At 45.0% G+C, this 18,068-nt stretch overlaps 1 protein-coding gene across 1 annotated transcript in view; it reads right to left on the reverse strand.

Annotated features, from left to right (window-relative positions):
• Pik3r1 (phosphoinositide-3-kinase regulatory subunit 1) overlaps positions 1-18,068 on the reverse strand; it is an 84,715-nt gene that overhangs the window by 60,692 nt on the left and 5,955 nt on the right. Inside the window, 1 exon segment of the mRNA NM_013005.2 lies at positions 13,231-13,942. Coding sequence (NP_037137.2) covers positions 13,231-13,564 — 334 coding nt within the window. The 5' untranslated portion in view covers positions 13,565-13,942.

Genomic DNA, 18,068 nt, shown 5'->3' on the forward strand with positions numbered 1-18,068 from the left:
AGCCAAAGGGAGCTGACTCCAGCCGCAGAGGGCCTGGAAAGATGTGGTCTGACAAGAATGGGAGTTTAAGCTAAACAATGTTGAAGCCTCTGCGCCAATATGTTTAAACTTCCTCTACTCGAAAAAGCTGACAGCGTTTCTCAAGTTTCCCTTAAGGGGAAGATTAGACCACAAGTGACAGTTACAATGTAACTGTCCATAAAAACTCCTAACATGGAGGCTAGTGAAGGAGCAAGTTACAGCTAGCTTGAACCAGCAAGCAGTTCCAACAGAAAGGCATTTTATTTAAATAATTAACCCAGCAAAACTTTTGCTACGATCTTATACGCTACTATCAGATCTATTTATGTAAATATAATTTTGTATATATTATGTATAAGCACATAAGAATTTGTACAGAAACACAAGTTTATATGTTGTATACATGTGATATATAACATTGAGAACCACAAGTCAAGGAGAGGTTAATTTAACAGTTAATAATTTCATCAATCTTATAAGATGCACAGGGCGCTGAGAGGGAAAGGCTCAGTCACTACAGGGCTGTCCACTCAAGGATAAAGACATGGGTTTGGTCCCCAGAGTTCACAGGAAAATGCTGGTCACAGTAGCTCACACCTGTAATCCCAGTCCTGGGGAGGCAGAGGGGAGAAGATCCCTGGGATTCATGGATCAGCCGGTCTAGTCTGAATGTCATGGTGGAGACAGATGGCCTTCCTAGAATGTCACCTGACCTGGTCCTCTGGCCCCCAAATCAATCAATCAAAATCTCTCTCTCTCTCTCTCTCTCTCTCTCTCTCTCTCTCTCTCTCTCTCACACACACACACACACACACACACACACACACACACACACACAAAACAACAATACACACACACACACACACACACACACACAAAACAACAATAACAAAGAAGGTTCCATCCAACATGCAGAGGGGATAAACTGTCTTTAAAATCTGAGTGTGCTGACCTGTCATTCTTTTGATGTAAGGAAAAATGACACTCGTGTCTGCTTCATCCATTAGTCGTTCATGAGTCTATGTCCTGAGACAGGAAGCATCCATTTTGTTTAGCTCCTTTTGTCTTGGCAGACCATAGGTCACTGGAAAGCCGGGGGGGGGGGGGGGGGGGGCCTCTTCTGGTTTTGGCTCCAGGACACACCCTGACTGAACCAGCAGTGGGTTAGTCACACGGTATAACATGATTATCTATTGGCTCTTGTTAGCATGCTATATCTGCTTCAGAGCACTGAGGTCAAATCTCAACACTCCTACTGTGTAACTTGGGGATTTAACTACACTTTGGCTTTACAATGGGTGTATGGATAAAGTCACCATCATAGAGTTATCATGAAAAGTAAGGAGCTAACACTCAAAAACCTTCATGGAAGGTGTTAGCAGAGAACCTGAAATGTGTGCAAAGGCAGGTATAAAAGCTAGTTTTAGGTTTATGTGTGCACACATTGAAACATATACATATATATACACATATATATACACACACATCGATGCATATACATATATACATATATATATTTCTTTAAAATTTTTATGCACAGTAAGCCTTTTCCATCTACACTATTATACTTTTGTTATATCATTGTAGTTCTCAGGATTTGGAAGATGCACCCTGCATATGTCTAATCCTTAAATTAATCAAAATCACTTTTAACATATGCTCTAGTTGTGAACTTAAGGATGAAAAATGGAACTTTTGAGCCCCACCCCCAAGTGATGTGACCGGTTTCCTGTGTTGTTCCTGAGTTACTGCGGCCAACATAAAGTATAAGGAGGCAGCCCATCACCCTGGTCCCCATCAGTTCTTCTCAAAACTGGGTTGAAACACAGCAGCTCTTCAACACTGACTGCTAGAGGCAGAAGGTGATTTTGTTGCTTGGCAACAAATACCTTGTTATACATTCTGACAAAGAACTTTAATATTATTTTTTAATCTAATTTTTTTTTCTAAAACGTATCTAGAGGTGGCTTTACAGTGACGTCATGTGGGAACAGCACAGAACAGGTTCAGATCCGTGCAGTCCTGAAGCTGTTCCAGCCATGTTCCTACGTGTTACTTGAAATGAGCTCCTCTTCACGGACTCTTGACTTTCTCACCGTGACTCTGAATACTATCTCCCCCTGCCCACTTCCATTCAGTCTTTTTCTCCGGATTCTACAAGTCCTTTCTTCTTGTATCCTGCTCAGTACAGATCTTACTTTAACGCTGACCGTTCCCCTTTCTGCTGCCCACCACTAGCACACTTAGTTTCTTTAATAACTCCCTGCTTGTACTCCACCCTCACCTCCTCAGCTTGGAGTTGCACAGCTGCTTTCTGTCCACTCAAAGCTTGAAACACTCACTTCTAGAAGTCCCTCTTGCCTTTCCACCCACGGGGTGTACAAAATGGTTTTCTGTAGGCTTGGGAGGGCTTTCCTGTTTACCAACGAGTAAGATCTCTCCCAGACATTCTTTTGCCCATCCTCTCCACGGGCTTATGTCCTGGGTTCGAGGCTAAAGTCAGATGGCAGACTGAAACCAACAATTCCCAGGCAATGTCCAAACTGGTTCTCCTTTCAACGTCATTTTGTTAATCTGAAAGGGGGAAAAAAAATCCTTTCCTGGTATTGATTTGGCTGCCTGAGGTCCTGAATGACCGACAGTCTAGAATGCACGAAACTTCCCTTAGCTATTATCTTTCGGAGACACCTCTAGCACTCTGTTTCTTTATAGACTCAACTCCTCTGTGCCACCCCTCCCAGCTTTATATAAAGATTTTATGCATTTGTTTGTTTCTTTGTTTTTCTGGACAGGATCTCATCAGGTAACCAAGGTTGGCTTTGAACTTGAAATCCTTGAACCTTGTCTCCTGAGCACTGGGATTACATGTTTGAGCCGACACACATGGCTCTTGGTTATTTTCTGAATTATTACCTTCCACTGAAGAAAGGTAGGGTTGGAGAGATGACGAAACAGAGACAGGGGCATCGTGGGGCTACCTGGCTACTTTTAAGTGGTCAAATGTTGCTCTGTTACGTTTTGAAACTGGGTCCACTGACCTCACAGCAGGCAGACTTTCCAAGTAGAACTGATTCCTGGAATAATCGAGAATGTGGTTTTGTTCTTGCCTCTTATGGCTGTGGTGGGAAGAGAGGTCCTCTTGGAGGCTCTCAGAAAGCTATGCCAGAGCTGCTTCCTGGTTAGGACCTTATAAACTCAGGGAACTTTTTACATAATTTTTTTTTCGACTGAAGGAGGAAAAAAAAAGTAAAAAAATCTAAGTATTCAAGAAGTCTTCCCAGCGTCCAGTGCTTCAGTGACTTCACCAGTAGTGTCACGCTGCCGTGGCAAGTCCCTAGAAATGGAATTCACCTGTGCCCCACGCAAGCCCTCCTCCATCCACCCTCCTGTCTTTGGAGGTCAGGGAACAGAACACAATGTGTACATTACAGACTTGGCAGTGGCCGTCTCTGCTGAGAAATAGAGTTTGACATTCACAGGAATTCGGTAATTTACTCAGTCCTCTAAAGCAGCATTTACTGCTAACCTTGACATAATTCAGGGAACAAGGCTCCGGATTCATTTGAGTCAGTGAGAGTTCTCGTAGGTACAGATCCAAGCAGCTGGTCTTCACACGCCAAAACACACAGCTCTTGGACTGGATATCCTCAGGATTTTGGCTTTGAAGCAGGGCAGGCCTGGCCTGCATTTCATTCTAATAGAAAGGCTGTGAGCCTGAAATATGAAAACCTGAAACCTGGACGCATGTGAAGCGGCATTTGGCATCTTCAAAAATAACAGAGGCGGGAGTTTGGGGCATGTTTATAAAACTATATAACTTTAATTATATAGTTTTATATAATCATGGGATGTGGGGGGGGGGGTATAATTGGCATATACCCAAAACGTGGTCTTCCTTTTGAAGCCCCATCTTTCTCTTTGTAAGTCGACTCTTCAATGTGCTGGTCAGAAAGGAGTCATATATAACACGAGGGTAAGTTCTTTAAGGCCGAGTGAATGGAATGACTGATGCCACTTAGCAGATATCTATGAAGACTTCAGCTGCCCGGGACGTCAGAGGGGACAGCAAGTCAAGGCCCATGCTGTGGCTGCCACCATGCCTGGCGTGGCTCTGCCCTTGCAAAGGCTCCTTACTAAGGAGTCCCCCTTCTTTCCAGAGACTAGCTTGTGCGTATCTCAACACGGTCCTAAGAACCGACCTTTGAAAGGACGAGTGGGTCCTGTTGAGAAATGTCCATAAAAGGCCCAGCAAGAGGCTGGCGACGCTTAAGTCTACACAGTGTTAAGGTGTAACTTGAAACAAAGATTTTCAGTAAATACAGGTATGAGAAAGTATGGGATAGTAATCTTTATTCTAAACATATTTGCTCCACCTCAGTCCTTGAAATTAGATAAATATCAGTGTTCTGGGCTCTTTCAATATATCTCTCAAAAATATTCATCTTGGGGCTACCTTTAAAATAACCTAGTAAAGCTTGATATTGATACAGAATGCTTTAAAACTGTACATAATATACGAACGCATAAAGTTTTTAAATGTTATATTTAAAAATTATAAATAATCATACACATCAAGTTTAACAGTGACACAGATACCCAACTATGTGGCTATAGTTAGGAAAGAAATGAGCAAGAGATAGAAAAAGTTCAAATGGATCGTTTAGTGAAAAAGCAATATTCTTACGTTTAATTAAAATATATATCAAAGGGTTGGGGTGGAGCACAGTGTTACAGTGTCTGCTTAGCATCCACAAGGCTCTCAGTTCAAGTCCCAGCACCAGAAAACAACAGAAAAACTCGTTTTTAAAACCTGTGGTAAAATTACAGCCAGCAGCAATGAATGCAGTCACAATAGTCTAAAAGTCCACAGCTCATTAGAATACCTAATATCACAAAACAGCACCTTCTCGGCACCTTTAAATAACTCTGAAAACTGCATTTTATTGAAACAAGTAGGACAGCTTCTTCCTTTTTGCTGGGACCAGTATTAGGTGTTTTCCCTTTGAGCAGAAGGCTCGACCAAGATAATGACCATAAAAGACAGGGACTGGCTTCAGGACAGCCCTGCCTAACATGAAAATGTGTTAACCTCTTCTACAGATGTGAAGTCCTCAATAAGTAAAACGTCAGAAGCCAAACAAACACATTATGACTACCATCCTTCACTGATCCTGGAGGCTGTAATTCACATATTCCGTGAGATCCCTGGACAAGGGGGAATCCAGAGGCTGCACGGGAAGGGACGGTAGTCCACGGACACCATTTCATTTGCTACTACGATCCTTGAAGAGTCAAGAGCCAATGTGGAAGGCAGCAACTGCCAAGTGCCCACCGAAAAATGTACAGCTGTTATACCATGGTGAGCTATGTCTTAAGATCGGGTATCATATAGATTGACAAAAAAGTACCAGCTGGACTTCATTAGCAATGGCTCCTATAATCGCCAGAGAAACTTCGAGCAGATCTTGTAATGAGCTTCTGTGAGTGTCTCTTCCCAGTTATCCTAAGTCGGTCCTCCACATAAACTCAGTTCAGGGCAGTGCTGCTGGACTATTAGAGGGGAAAGAACATATCACTGGAGGGTAGGAGAGTTAGTTCTCCAACAGTTCTTAGCGGTAGAAATTCATAAGTTGAAACAAAAACAGAGCCTGCTCTCAGAAGAGCCAATATTGAACTGTCCGTTTTACAATTCGTATGCCCTGGTATTAACGTGATTATGGAATATTTGGGGAGGCGAGGCAGTTTCTGACCTAAATAACATATCAGAAAGAATCGATAGTTCAAGCATGCCAATATTCCTTCCTGTCCTGGATATCAGAGTTAATCAGATCGTATTCTTCACTAACTTCAATATACATCAAACTGTGACAGGACAGAATGATGGAAGCTTTTCGTAATGCATGACAGGAGCTGAGAACAGGTAAGATGGATGAATACAAGGAGACTGCCAGCATCTATCTCTAATCAAGAAACAACAAAGAGAAAGAATTCCTACAAATGACACTCAGGCTATCAGGTGGTACAAAGCCACCAGCTAAGAAAGTAGAAGGTTCTGCCACTTTTTTCTCTTTCCAACACAAGGGTGCACTTTAACAATGTACATTGTATTTGACGTTTAGTTACAAGATTGTTCCTTAACAATGTTTACACGGCAACTGTAGTAGAATAAGGATAGGCAAGGAAACTTTATAAATAATGACAAATAGAAATACTTTATAAGTGGTAGCTCACTCCTTCAGTCCCGGCACTCTGGCTGCAGAGGCAGGAGGATCTCTGAGTTCAAGGCCAGCCTAGTCAACAAAGTGAGTTCTAGGACAGCCAGGGCTACACAGACAAAAACAAAAGACAAAAAAAACAAACAAACAAAAAACCTTTATAGAGTATTCTGATACTATTTTGTTAAATGGATGGCAATCGGATCCTAGTTACTGGAATAAAAGCAATTTTTACTTCATCTTGTTGGTCTCTATTTAGATTTGTTTTATTAAAAGATTTTGTTTTATTAAAAGATTGCTTTGATATTAAATGCTATAAATTAAACCAAGACGTGAAAACATTCGGTAGCGCCTATGAAGCAATGCTGTTCCTATGTCCAGCTATCACACCAAACGACCCCACCCCCCCAGCCCCATCCCGGGCTTCAGTCCATTTTACACCTTCTCCCATGGCAATCTGTCAGCAACAAAAAACATGCACACACCTATAAACACCAGCCAGCCGCACAGCTAACATTTACTTTCTGTTTGTTCGTTACTAACTAAAATATGAATATGCAAATGATATGACACACTTGGCATGCAAACTTGCCACAGGTACAAAATTTTCTCCTTTTGGGATACAACTTAGCAGATGTAAGGCACCATGTGTTGTTGACTTGCAAATTTTCTAATGTTTATTTTCTCGAATGTGTATGTTCTAAAGACATGTTTACTAATCCCTTTTGGACAAAGATACATACATACACCTAGGAACCTGACTAGACATCAGGCTTGTCAAAGACTCTGGTGACAACTGAACTAATGGTATAGTCCACGGAGTTTTATCTTTATGACAGAGAAAACTTAGGAAAATAACATTAATTCAATTGTTAGTGAAGAAAATAGGAGACTTTGGCTTAAATAACTCGTTTGAAGGGAGGTGGGAGGGCTTCATTCACACTGAAAAGGTAAAGCCTGTGGCCCTTCAACACTTCACAAACACACATACACACATTCCAACACCCCCCCCCAATGCTATGCCCAAAAATTTAACATAGAATATGCAGGAATACTGTCGTTCTAAGACCCTTAGTAGGCACCTAAATACACAAAGAGTTCCGTTCTCTTATATATACTACTGTCTTCCTGTGCATACACATCTGTGATAGGAGCAGTGTGTAAACAATACAAACGCAATAATCACAATATACTACAGCAAAAAAAGAAAAAAGAAAAAAATCATGGAAATACAGTCACTTCACCTCTCTCCCTCAAATGCCTACTTGTATAGTAATATGTTCAGATCTCCCTTGACCTCGGGTAACCAAGCGCCTGCCAGGGGTTACTGTATTTCACTTAAGGGAAAAATAAAATGTGGAACTAGAGAAACGACTCCGTGATTAAGAGCATGTACTGCTCTTTTAGAGGGCCAGAGTTCAGATCCCAGGACCCTCGTCAGGAAGCTCACAGCCATCTCTAAGTCTACCTCTGGGGAAATTCGAAGTCACTGTCACTTACCCACAGAACGGTATCTATAATAAAAAGATAGAAATAAATCTGGAAGGGAAGAAAAACAAGGAGCCCAAGCTGCCCGCCTCAGCCATGGATTCTGTAAAGAAACTCTGGTCTTTCCCTGTGAGTAATACCCAGGAGAAGGACGTGTGTCTCCTCTCAGGGCCGGGAATGCCCAGGGCAGCCTTGACTCAGCTGCCAGAGGGCTCCTCTGTCAGTTCCTAACTAGTTGCTTCAGAAAAGAACTCCTTTTTCTTCTTCTGGATTTCCTTTTACAAATCAGTGTAGATATGCAAATTGTTCTCCAGGATTCCTTTTCTTCCTTGCAAACAGTTCTGGGGGGGAGAATGATTACATTTTAAACTAACGAGAAAAATAGCAAATCAAGGATTTAGTGACGGGATATCAATTGTCTATATATGGAGGGGAGGGCTATATTGCAATGTCTAATAATTTAAAAGTAATACAGTCTATGATCACAAAAGAAGTGGTTAAGGTCATCTTTTACCAAAATTACGAATCACATTTCTACACAGGCATGGTGATGCTTTTAATCCTGGTACTCCAATGGCAGAGGAAGGCAGATCCCTGGGACTTCCAAGCCGGCCTGGTCTATTTAGTGAGTTCCGGGCCAGCCAGTTACATGTCGAAATTGTATCTCAAACACCAAAGGAAAAAAGAGCTGCATATGTGGGCTAGGTAGGTGCATGGTATTTGCCTCAGACGCACAAGATCCTGGGCTTGATTCTCAGTACAGAACTATCACTATGGCCAGTAAATTAACTATGACAATTGTGATTAATCAATTATACAAACCATCTTTCAGACATACATTCTGCTTCCTAAAAAAACACAGAAAGGCAAACATTCAAGCTTTTTCTGGCTATCTTGAGTAGAGGTTCAAGAGCCCTCCCATCAAGGGTCCTGCACCTTGCCCTGCTTTCTCCACAGACTGCCATGGTTACAGAATGCAGAACAGGTGAACACCACCCAAAGTCAGATGCCTGAGACAGTCCTCCAGCTTCCCAGCAATGCTTCCCTCGGAAGGTGGAGAGGAGATGGAGAACGGTAAGAAAAGGCAGGGTCTCAAACACAAGTCCCACAGACAGGAAGGCCTCTCCGCTTATTGCTTCCCGCAGAGAGTCGTGCATTGAGACCACGGCACCCCACCAAGGTGTATAATTTGGGATCAGGCCTCTCTCTAGCTTCTGTGACCCCTGTGACTTCTATGATTTATTGCAGCCTCACTTGCTGGACAAGAAGTAAGTAACAAGCATGGAGGGACACTCAAAAGCCAGAGTGTAAAAAAAATGTAAAGATACCACGTCTGGGGAGACCATGAAAACAAACAAAATGCAGGCTCTTTTCTTCTTGTGTTTAGAAGGGGTTCTTGATCCAAAAGTAAAACAGTTTGAGCCAATGGCTGCGTTTGTTTTATATGTAAAACCAGCTGGGACCGGCTGTCGTCGGGAGTCTGCCGGGTCATGGGTGCAGGAGGCATGCCTGAGTTTATGTAAACTCGGTGCCCAAGTGGCCCCTCAAGTTGGCAGGTTTTACCGCTTTACACAAACTCTCTCGGTCAGAAGCTCACAGGATGAGATGGACAGGTAAACCTAAGCTGCCTATCTCACGGCGAAGGATGTGTTCAAGCTGCTCAAAGCAGCCCACAGACATCCTCTGCACCCGAGAACGTATTTGTATCCTTCATCCCCGAATCCTCGCTTACAGCGGCTCATTTCCTTGTACAGGAAAGGAAACGGGAGACCCCCCCCCCCCAACAAAGGATGGTTGTGTGTAGGGCAGAATGTCCGTCTGTATGTCTCGGTGTGGAAGATATACCTTGCACAGTCCAACAAGACCTAGGAAGAGGGGTCTCCAAAGCTGCTCAAATGGGACACTGCGTTCCAAGAAGGCAAGTAAAACAGGAAGCCTCGTTTTGAATACAGTGGCCCTCATGCAAAGGGAGAGCCATAAAAGGCGCTGAGGAGGTAAGGAGGCCACTACAAATAATATAAAATCTGTGCCCGAGGTCACCTGCTGATAGGACACACCTTCTGCTCCCTATCAGCTTCACCCATTTTCCCTAGCAGCAGAACGAGCTGTCCCAAGGCTGTGGCAGAAGATAAGCATTCTGGAGGCCCAGCCAGCAACTCTGAAGGACAGGGCCACAGGGTACCTCACAGGAAGGAATGGAAGAGCACATGGTGGCCAGGAGCAGGCTCGTCCATTCGGCCTGTGCACCCGCGTGTGGCACGCTGGCACGCAGAGGTCAGGAAATAAGCTTATTCCATGCGCAGGCCAAGGTGCTCTAGACAACTGAATGCAAAATGGATTGGTAGAGCAAGTCCTGAGAGGAGGTGCTTAATCAGATGTTCACGTAGATTGCACTGCCGTTTGGTTGGTGTTTGACATTTACTATGTACTTGGCACTCGCCGGCCTAGCTACGTAACAGTGCCTGCCTGGTCCCCAATTCAAATGCTAGTCTCTTCAACCCCATAACGAACGAAATGCATGCAGTACAAAGAAAGAAAAAGGTAGATCGTATTGCATAAGGAGGAACCGCTCATAAGAGTCTACTTTGGACCATGGGCTGAATAACACTTTCCTTTGAAACACAGAGTGGTCTCTGGGAGCTGTGGGACCCAGCTGTAGTCACAGGTACTTGGGAGGCAGAGGAAGGAGGATGAGGTGAGCCCAGGAGTTTAAAACCTGCTGTCGAACATGAGCTGAAAAACAGGGATGCTTGGGATTAAGGGGAATCGACAGGATAAAAGTAGGTTAGATAGATACACACTGATCCAAGGTTCCTCTGCCTACATTGCTGTCCATTAGCAAGGCGTCTGGTGTCCAGGTTCCCAGAAGAGAGAATGCACGCAGCTCTTAGGCTTGAAGAGTAGCCTTCAATAAGAAAACCAATGAACTCAAGTTCGATGGAGGGAAAAAGACGACGAAAAAGACAAGAGTGAAGAAATTATTACCGAGGAGGAGAAAAGAGAGGAAAAGAACTTCCTTTTCTTGCCACCACACAATTGTCCACCACGAAAGCTTTGGAAATGAATATTTACTTGGGCAAAAGAAATCTGCCTCTGTACCTACATGGGCACTGCTGGCTTCACATGTCCCATGAGCCACACTGAAGCGAAGTGAGTGTGTGGGGCTGACGTTTCTGGAGTATCTGATGAATGCGAACACCATGCCCTCCTGGTGATGCCCTCCCTCCGCTGCCCCCCCTCCCCCCACCTTTCCGCTATTTCAAATCTCTCGTTTATATTCAGGCCCTTTTCTTTCCAGTGCTTCCACGTGCATTATCATGGGAATGATATTATCATATTAGCCTTCTTGAACCCTGCTCAATTTTTTTTTTCATTTTTCCCTTTTCCCATGTATCAAAAAGAAGAATAAAAGCCTGGGGGGTGGGGGGAACAACTCACTGCTGAGGAGAGGAGAGAGCAAACATGCAGCACCTTACGAGAAAGAAAGCCCTGTGCCTGTTAGTCCTATCCCTTGACTGGGTATGACAGCTGAATAAACTCACACCGGATGGCAGCGGTCACATGCAATTTTGTTTAGAAACTATTTCACAAAGTCTTTTTTGTCGGTAATTATGACCTGGCACCCTCAACCCCACCTTATGAATCATCTCTAATTTAACTGAGCTATTTTTTTTTTTATGGTTCTGCAACCCTTTATATTTTTGGGCGCAATGAAGTCATTTTTCTTCTTAAATGAACCTATTTAACTGTTTCTAAGTTTAACAAAGAAGAAGAAGAAAAGAAGAAGAGGAGGAGGAGGAAGAGGAAGAGGGGGAGGAAGAAGAGGAAGAGGAAGAGGAAGAGGGGGAGGGGGAGGGAGAAGAGGAGGAAGAGGGGGAGGAAGAGGGGGAGGAAGAGGGGGAGGGAGAGGGGGAGGAAGAAGAGGAAGAGGAAGAGGAAGAGGAAGAGGGGGAGGAAGAAGAAGAGGAAGAGGAAGAGGGGGAGGAAGAGGAGGAAGAGGAAGAAGAGGAAGAAGAGGAGGAGGAGGAGGAAGAGGAGGGAGAGAAGAGGCAGCAGTGCAGCAGAAGGAAGAGAGGAGGGGGTGGAGGAGGAGGTGAGGAGGAAGAGGAGGAGGGGGAAGAAGAACAGAGAAAGAGAGTTCCGCAATTAACAGCACTTGCTGCTCTTCCAGAAGACCTGTGTGCAGTGCCCAACACCCACATGGTAACTCATAACTTCACGTAACCTCAGTTCCAGGGATCTGATGCCCCCTACTGCATCTACGCACACCGGTATGCCTCTGGTGCACATGTACACAGTCAGGCACACACACACATAAACATGAAATAAAAATAAGTAAATCTTTCAAAACCACAACAGAAAAAGAGAGGCGTCGGGTCAGAAAGCATGGTATTTGATGGAGGGAAAAAAATGACTTTTTTTATCTTCAGTCTGCTAATCCACCATATGAGAGAAACACAGTACTTAGTGTATGTGCCCGGAACACACGCACGAATTCAGAGCTTTTTGATTTGCATGCAAAAAAAATGCTTTTGATCTTAGTATAGTTTTTAAAACTACATTACTTGTTACGATTAAATACAGTATAAAGGTCTCCAAGTATCCCTTTGGGGAGATGTTAGGTCTGTTCGTTGACTCAGACACTACATTCTCAGTCCTGTTGCCTAGTGCTAAAAGGGTAGCTCTCACCCTTGAAATCTGCCTCTTCGTTCTTAGTCACTCGTTCATCTGGGGAAAGCCTTCCAGAAACCCCTTGTGCAGCCTGAGATTTGTCCAACAGAACAGACAGACACCAAAGTGGAGCATGAAGCCCTCCACAGTAAGAAACCTAATAGAAGACATCTACCAAGCTGTGCCCAGCCTGAGCGTGGGCTATCTATGGCATGAGGATTTTGAATGGAGGTGGTTTCCATTTAAGAGAAGCACCCCGTGAACCCGAGTTTCTCCTCAGGAAGGCCAGGCAGACTACAGCCATTGCTGCCACAGTGGTACTACACTGCCCTTGTGGGAACAGAAAATCCTTTCCTTTTATGTTAACTCCAAGCCTAGAAAGGAAACCGAGAGGCCGATTCGGGGTTAGAAAAACAATGGTTTCTTCTCTGCTGAGCCCTGTGGTCACTTTAAGACGCTACATTTTTTCCATACAAACCGCACTGACATTACATATACTTATATTAGACCTACCCTTTGCTTTCCCAAAGCAAGAACAACTGTAAGAATTGTCCGTATGGGTGCATTCAATGGCCACTTCAGTAAGAGTGCTTAATGACGCTCACAGAACACGCTCTCAGACACCATCCTCCAATATAGACTCCCAACCACACAGAAGCAAACTTCTAGCCAGGAAGGGACCAACCAAACTGTTACACTGTATACCAGTTCAGGTCGACTCGCCCAGAGGACTTAGGCCCAAAGGTGACTAACACCTTACCAATTAAAAAGTAAAAAAAAAAAAATGAAATGGAATCAAAAGGTCATTAAGTAGCCAAGCCCTCGTCACACTGACCTGGTTGCTCAGTGTCTGCTTCAGTTTTTGAAGAACCGGGTGCTACAGGAAGAGGTCGAGGGGGCCGTGGCTTAGGAGTGGGGGGTGAAATTCTTTTCCTTCCAATGTACTCAACATAAGTTCCTGGAAAGTCTCCCCTCTCCCCAGTAGTTTCATTGTAACCATTTAACCAGCCAATATCTTCTGGCCGGGCTTCCTGGCCATCACTGAATCCAAGTGCCACTAAGGAGCCTTTATTCACAGTCAGGATGTCCCCCAAGTGTAGGTCGATGTCTTCCTCTCGTTCCTTTTTGTAGTCATACAGCGCTCTGTACTGGTACCCCTCTGCGCTCATGTCTGCAGCTCTGGTGCCCCGCTACGGAGAAGCCGGCTCACACGCTGCAGTCCGAGTTTACGTCTTAAGGGAAAGTGAGTTCAGAGAACGGGCTAGAATCCCTAACAGGTGTCCGTCAGAGCACAAAGGACCACTATCCAAAGGTTTAAGAGAGGTGACTGGCCATCCGGGTGTCCATCTGTCCTCCATCAATGGTGTGACTGAAGACAGGGCTCTCCCTCTGCGCGCCACCGTCCTCCCACGTGTCCTCAGCAACTTGTCAACACCTTGACTTCAGGCTGACTCTCACAGCGAGGCCCAATCCTCTCTGACGTTCTTGTCACACTGTCCATCGGTCGTCTGATTTTACTGTCACACTCCGCTCCCGGCTTCATTCACCTAGCAAAGCAAAAACAAGGCTTATGAATGGACGTCACACTTCGCCATCTGTGTGGAGTTGAATTTCTACCCCCATTCAACAAGTACTTAATCAACTTGGCAGACGACATGCACAGGCCCCAGAACGGTGTGCCACTGCTTGACACAGTATACAAAACCACAATTAGTAAGACAGTCCCTGCCTTCTAAGAACACTGGGCGGGACAGGGGTGGAAGTGCTAGCATGTGGCAATGTTCCCAAGATAGGACTAGTGCAGGAGGAGCCATAACATTAGGTAGATGCCATACCGGGCCGTAACAGACTCTGACACAAATTGCCATGGGGTTCAAGTGGGAGACCACGTCCAATTGCAGGAATCTGCAGACACAATGGAATGTGTGGCATGATTCTGGGTATGGGCGAGACCAAGCAAATGTCATATCAGAGAAAGAAGCACGGGCAGTCTCATCCATCACAAGACAAAGAGGGAGCGGTGAACCTGGACTGGGAAGACAAGAGGGCCACCTGAAATGCACACCAAGGGGAAATGAAGTCTCCAAGTGTAAGGGAGCACTGCACGGACCCTGTGGAGAAGCTGCCCTCAATGCCCAGGAGGGAGGGACGAGGACAGGGAGAGAACGGGGTGAGGGCTCCTGAGAGACTATAGGCAGGAGCAGGTCCATAAAGGCGCAAGTGCTATGAAGGGAGAAGGTGTGGAAGGTGAAGAATGCTCTCTGGAGGAAGCAATTCCTCACCAACCTTAGGCAAAGGAAGGTGAGGGGCCTGAGGGAGAGGCCTGAGGGCTCAAAGGAAGTAAGCATGCACTGCAGGGGTGCTAGTGAGAGCCAAAAACTCTGGGTGAAATCAGGAGTATACCTGAGGCTTTGTAATTAGCTGCAAATGAAGTTGGACTGATTACAGTGGGATGAGAAAACCACTCGAGTGTACACACACACACACACACACACACACACACACACACCTGGGTGTGTGGGGGGAGGGGTTGTGAGGGAGAAACAGAGACAGAGAGAGACAGAGAGCAGGGAAGGTAGAAATCCACACAAACAAAAACACTGTGGTTCTGCCGATCTGAGAAGGAAAGTCAAGGCTTAGTTAGATACAAAGTAAACCCTAAAAATAGGACTAAGCAAGCAGGTAAACACAGGGGATCCCCAGGTCAGGGGACCCCACCCTTGGGAGGCTGAATTAAGGCCTGGTCACTCAGGCTTCTGCTCATCCAGGAATCAGTGTCTTTCTGAGATCCCAGACTTGCAGGCCAGTAATGAGGGTGATGAGTAGACTTCATTTCTTGAGCTAAGAAACAAAAGGAAGTAGCCACGCTTACTGCTACGGAAGTACTATGTAAAACAGGTTTGGTGGAGGCCACGGTAATGAAAACTATTTTCTTTTTATTGCCAAAGCAAACTGAGGGCAGAGCATGGGTGAGCCAAAGCTAAGAGAACTTGGGAGTCATTATGGACGACCAACAGGACAGCATGCAGTAGAGATCCAGGCTGGCGGCACTCCGCTTTATTTCCCAATGTTACCTTTACTAAACTCAAGCTAAAGGTTTCAGTTCACCAACTGCACAGTAAAGCAAATCAAGAAAAAACCAGCCACACAATCTCAGGGTGCCTCGTCAAGGGGACTTTTCTAAGTCTACAGAATGAAACACTTGAGAGGCTGAGTATTCCAGACACTCTTCAGGGTAGGAATCTTAAGAAGCGAAATCTAATCACAGATTAATTGTTATGTTGGCATTCAGAAGTGTGAAGTATTCAACTTCACATGGCTAAAGCCTCTTACCGTTATACAATAACACTCTAAAGAGGGCAGCATATTCAAAGGAAGTAAAAACAAACACTGGAAATCTTTGTGTAACAGACTATTAATCTGGGGTAGCACTCTACTTCGCATTTCAGGCATCAGAGGGGGGAAAAAAAATTAATGCAGCCAGTGGAGCATATGAGAAAAATAAGCTACATTACGTTTGAAGAAGGCCTCTCCTTTGAAAGATCCAGAATCAAATTAAATATTCATTGCATAAATTCACACAAAAATGTAGAACTAGCAAATCTCATTTTTTCTGTACTAATGTGCTCTGTACAAAAGAGACACAGAACTCCAAAGAACATGAAAATTTACATATCCCTAAATGCTTGGAAACCAGGCAATATGCCTAAGAATAATTTAATTCCTTCAAATCTGCCCTGAAATTTTTGTTAGCGTTTCCTGGCAATGGGTGTCTTTTGGGAAGGGGGATGTCCTAAATCAGTAGCCCGGGTAGATAGCTTTCTGCCAGCTGGTGCTGGGCACTTCCTCAATCTCAACCACCCAGAGGCCCAGTTTGGTGGGATTCTCAGTACAACAGGAAAGAAATGTCTCCAGCCCCCAGCAACAGAGTAACAAATCCCGGCAGGCAGCACACAGAACAACTAGGCATATTCCACACAGGATGCACAGACCTGCTCCCCACCTTCTGAGGGCTTTCTAAACCTGAGATCTGATTGAGTGTGCCTGGGGCTAAAGTCTGCACAGGGGGTGAAACCTGGGAGGAGTCTGATTAACTTTAGGGGTCTGGATTCTAGAGAAAACAATCCCCACCCCTAGAGGACCTTGAGGCTTCTGCAAATGCCTTGCCTCTGCCCCTATCAGAAGAATCTTAAGACCTCTGCAGGACTCTGGGTCTCAGTCTCTTATGACTCAGGGACTGCAAGGAGAGCATGCCTGTCTTCTCAGATGGCCCAAACATGGCCAGGAGGATCAATGCAGACAGACGGTTAAGGTTAGCAGTCAAGGTGATCAATGACTCAGTGTCGGTGAAGGGCAGTAAAAATTGAGAGGGCGCAGACAAGTCATTTCTTTGGGTGGGGACTTGATCATGTGGTGACAAGGCTCTGGGAGACCTTGGCTAGGCAGAGGAGGCAAGCCCTCCTCTCTGGCTGCACCCTGCACACTTTCTCCAGTATGCCATACCCATTTAAATGAGGCCGTTATCACAGCTATCACGTGACGCCTTACTGGGAGCTGCATCTCCATCAACCCAAGATAACCAGGGTACTACAGATATTCTCGCCACCAGAGAACAAAGCCAAACATCTCCAGCCACTTTTAACACTACCGTGACTTACTTCTGGACTCCAGGGGCCAGCTGTCCCACAGTAGCAGTGTCCTGCCTACTGGGACTGGTCCCCCATGAGAATTTTGTAGACCTGCCTTCATGACAGCCAAGCGGATGAGTGGGTCTGGCTCCCACACACCTGCACGAAAAAAAGCCACAACAGCTGGGCAGCATGCCTGCAAAGTGCACGGACCCAGCACCTAAACCATGCATGTGCTTCTCTGAAGCACTTCATTAAAATGCAACCTTGCCCAAGAAGTCCATAAATCAGTGACTAACAGTAGTATACTGAGCAAAGTGCTTCTGGATTCCTGCCTTTCTGTGTCCTACAAACTTCGATCCTGCCACCTGTACCCCTCTTGGCCTCTCTGCCCATGTCACTCTCCTGGGCCTCCCATTGCACAAGTTCTAACGACTTGGCTCCTCCCTGGGGAGATCAGTGGAACAGCTATCCAGAGTCACAAGGACTGTCACATCTAGAGGACTGGCAAGCTCTTCTTCAAATTGTCCCCAGGACAACGGGACACCCAGCAGCCTGAAGCATGTGAAAGTGCCCCTGTGACCCTCCTGAAGTCAATTTGGAGTTCTGACAGAACAGATGTTTGCCCTTTCCTTAAATTATGCCTCCCATTCTCTTTAGATACAAACACCTGCCTGGTGAATATTTCCACCCGGATTCACAGGGTAAAGGTCATTAGCTATGTCATCAACATACTATTACTTTCAGAAAATCCAGGCAACTTTATGATAAAAGCTCTAAGCTGATAGAATATGGTATACCACACACACACACACACACACACACACACACACACACACCCTAAAGCATAATGGAATCCTGTGAACAAACTACAAAACTTATTTTTATACAAGGTCACATGCAACCATCCATAATTTCCTTAAGGGGAATTATTTTGCTCCAGTTTTTTTTAACCCTTTAATAGCTGTCTACAAGCCCACTCACTGAAAGTAAATTTTCTTTCTCTGGTTAACATACTGAGAAATTCTCATTGACTCAAAGAAAA

This window comes from Rattus norvegicus, chromosome 2 (assembly GCF_036323735.1).
Source record: "Rattus norvegicus strain BN/NHsdMcwi chromosome 2, GRCr8, whole genome shotgun sequence".
Classification (NCBI taxonomy): Eukaryota; Metazoa; Chordata; class Mammalia; order Rodentia; family Muridae; genus Rattus; species Rattus norvegicus.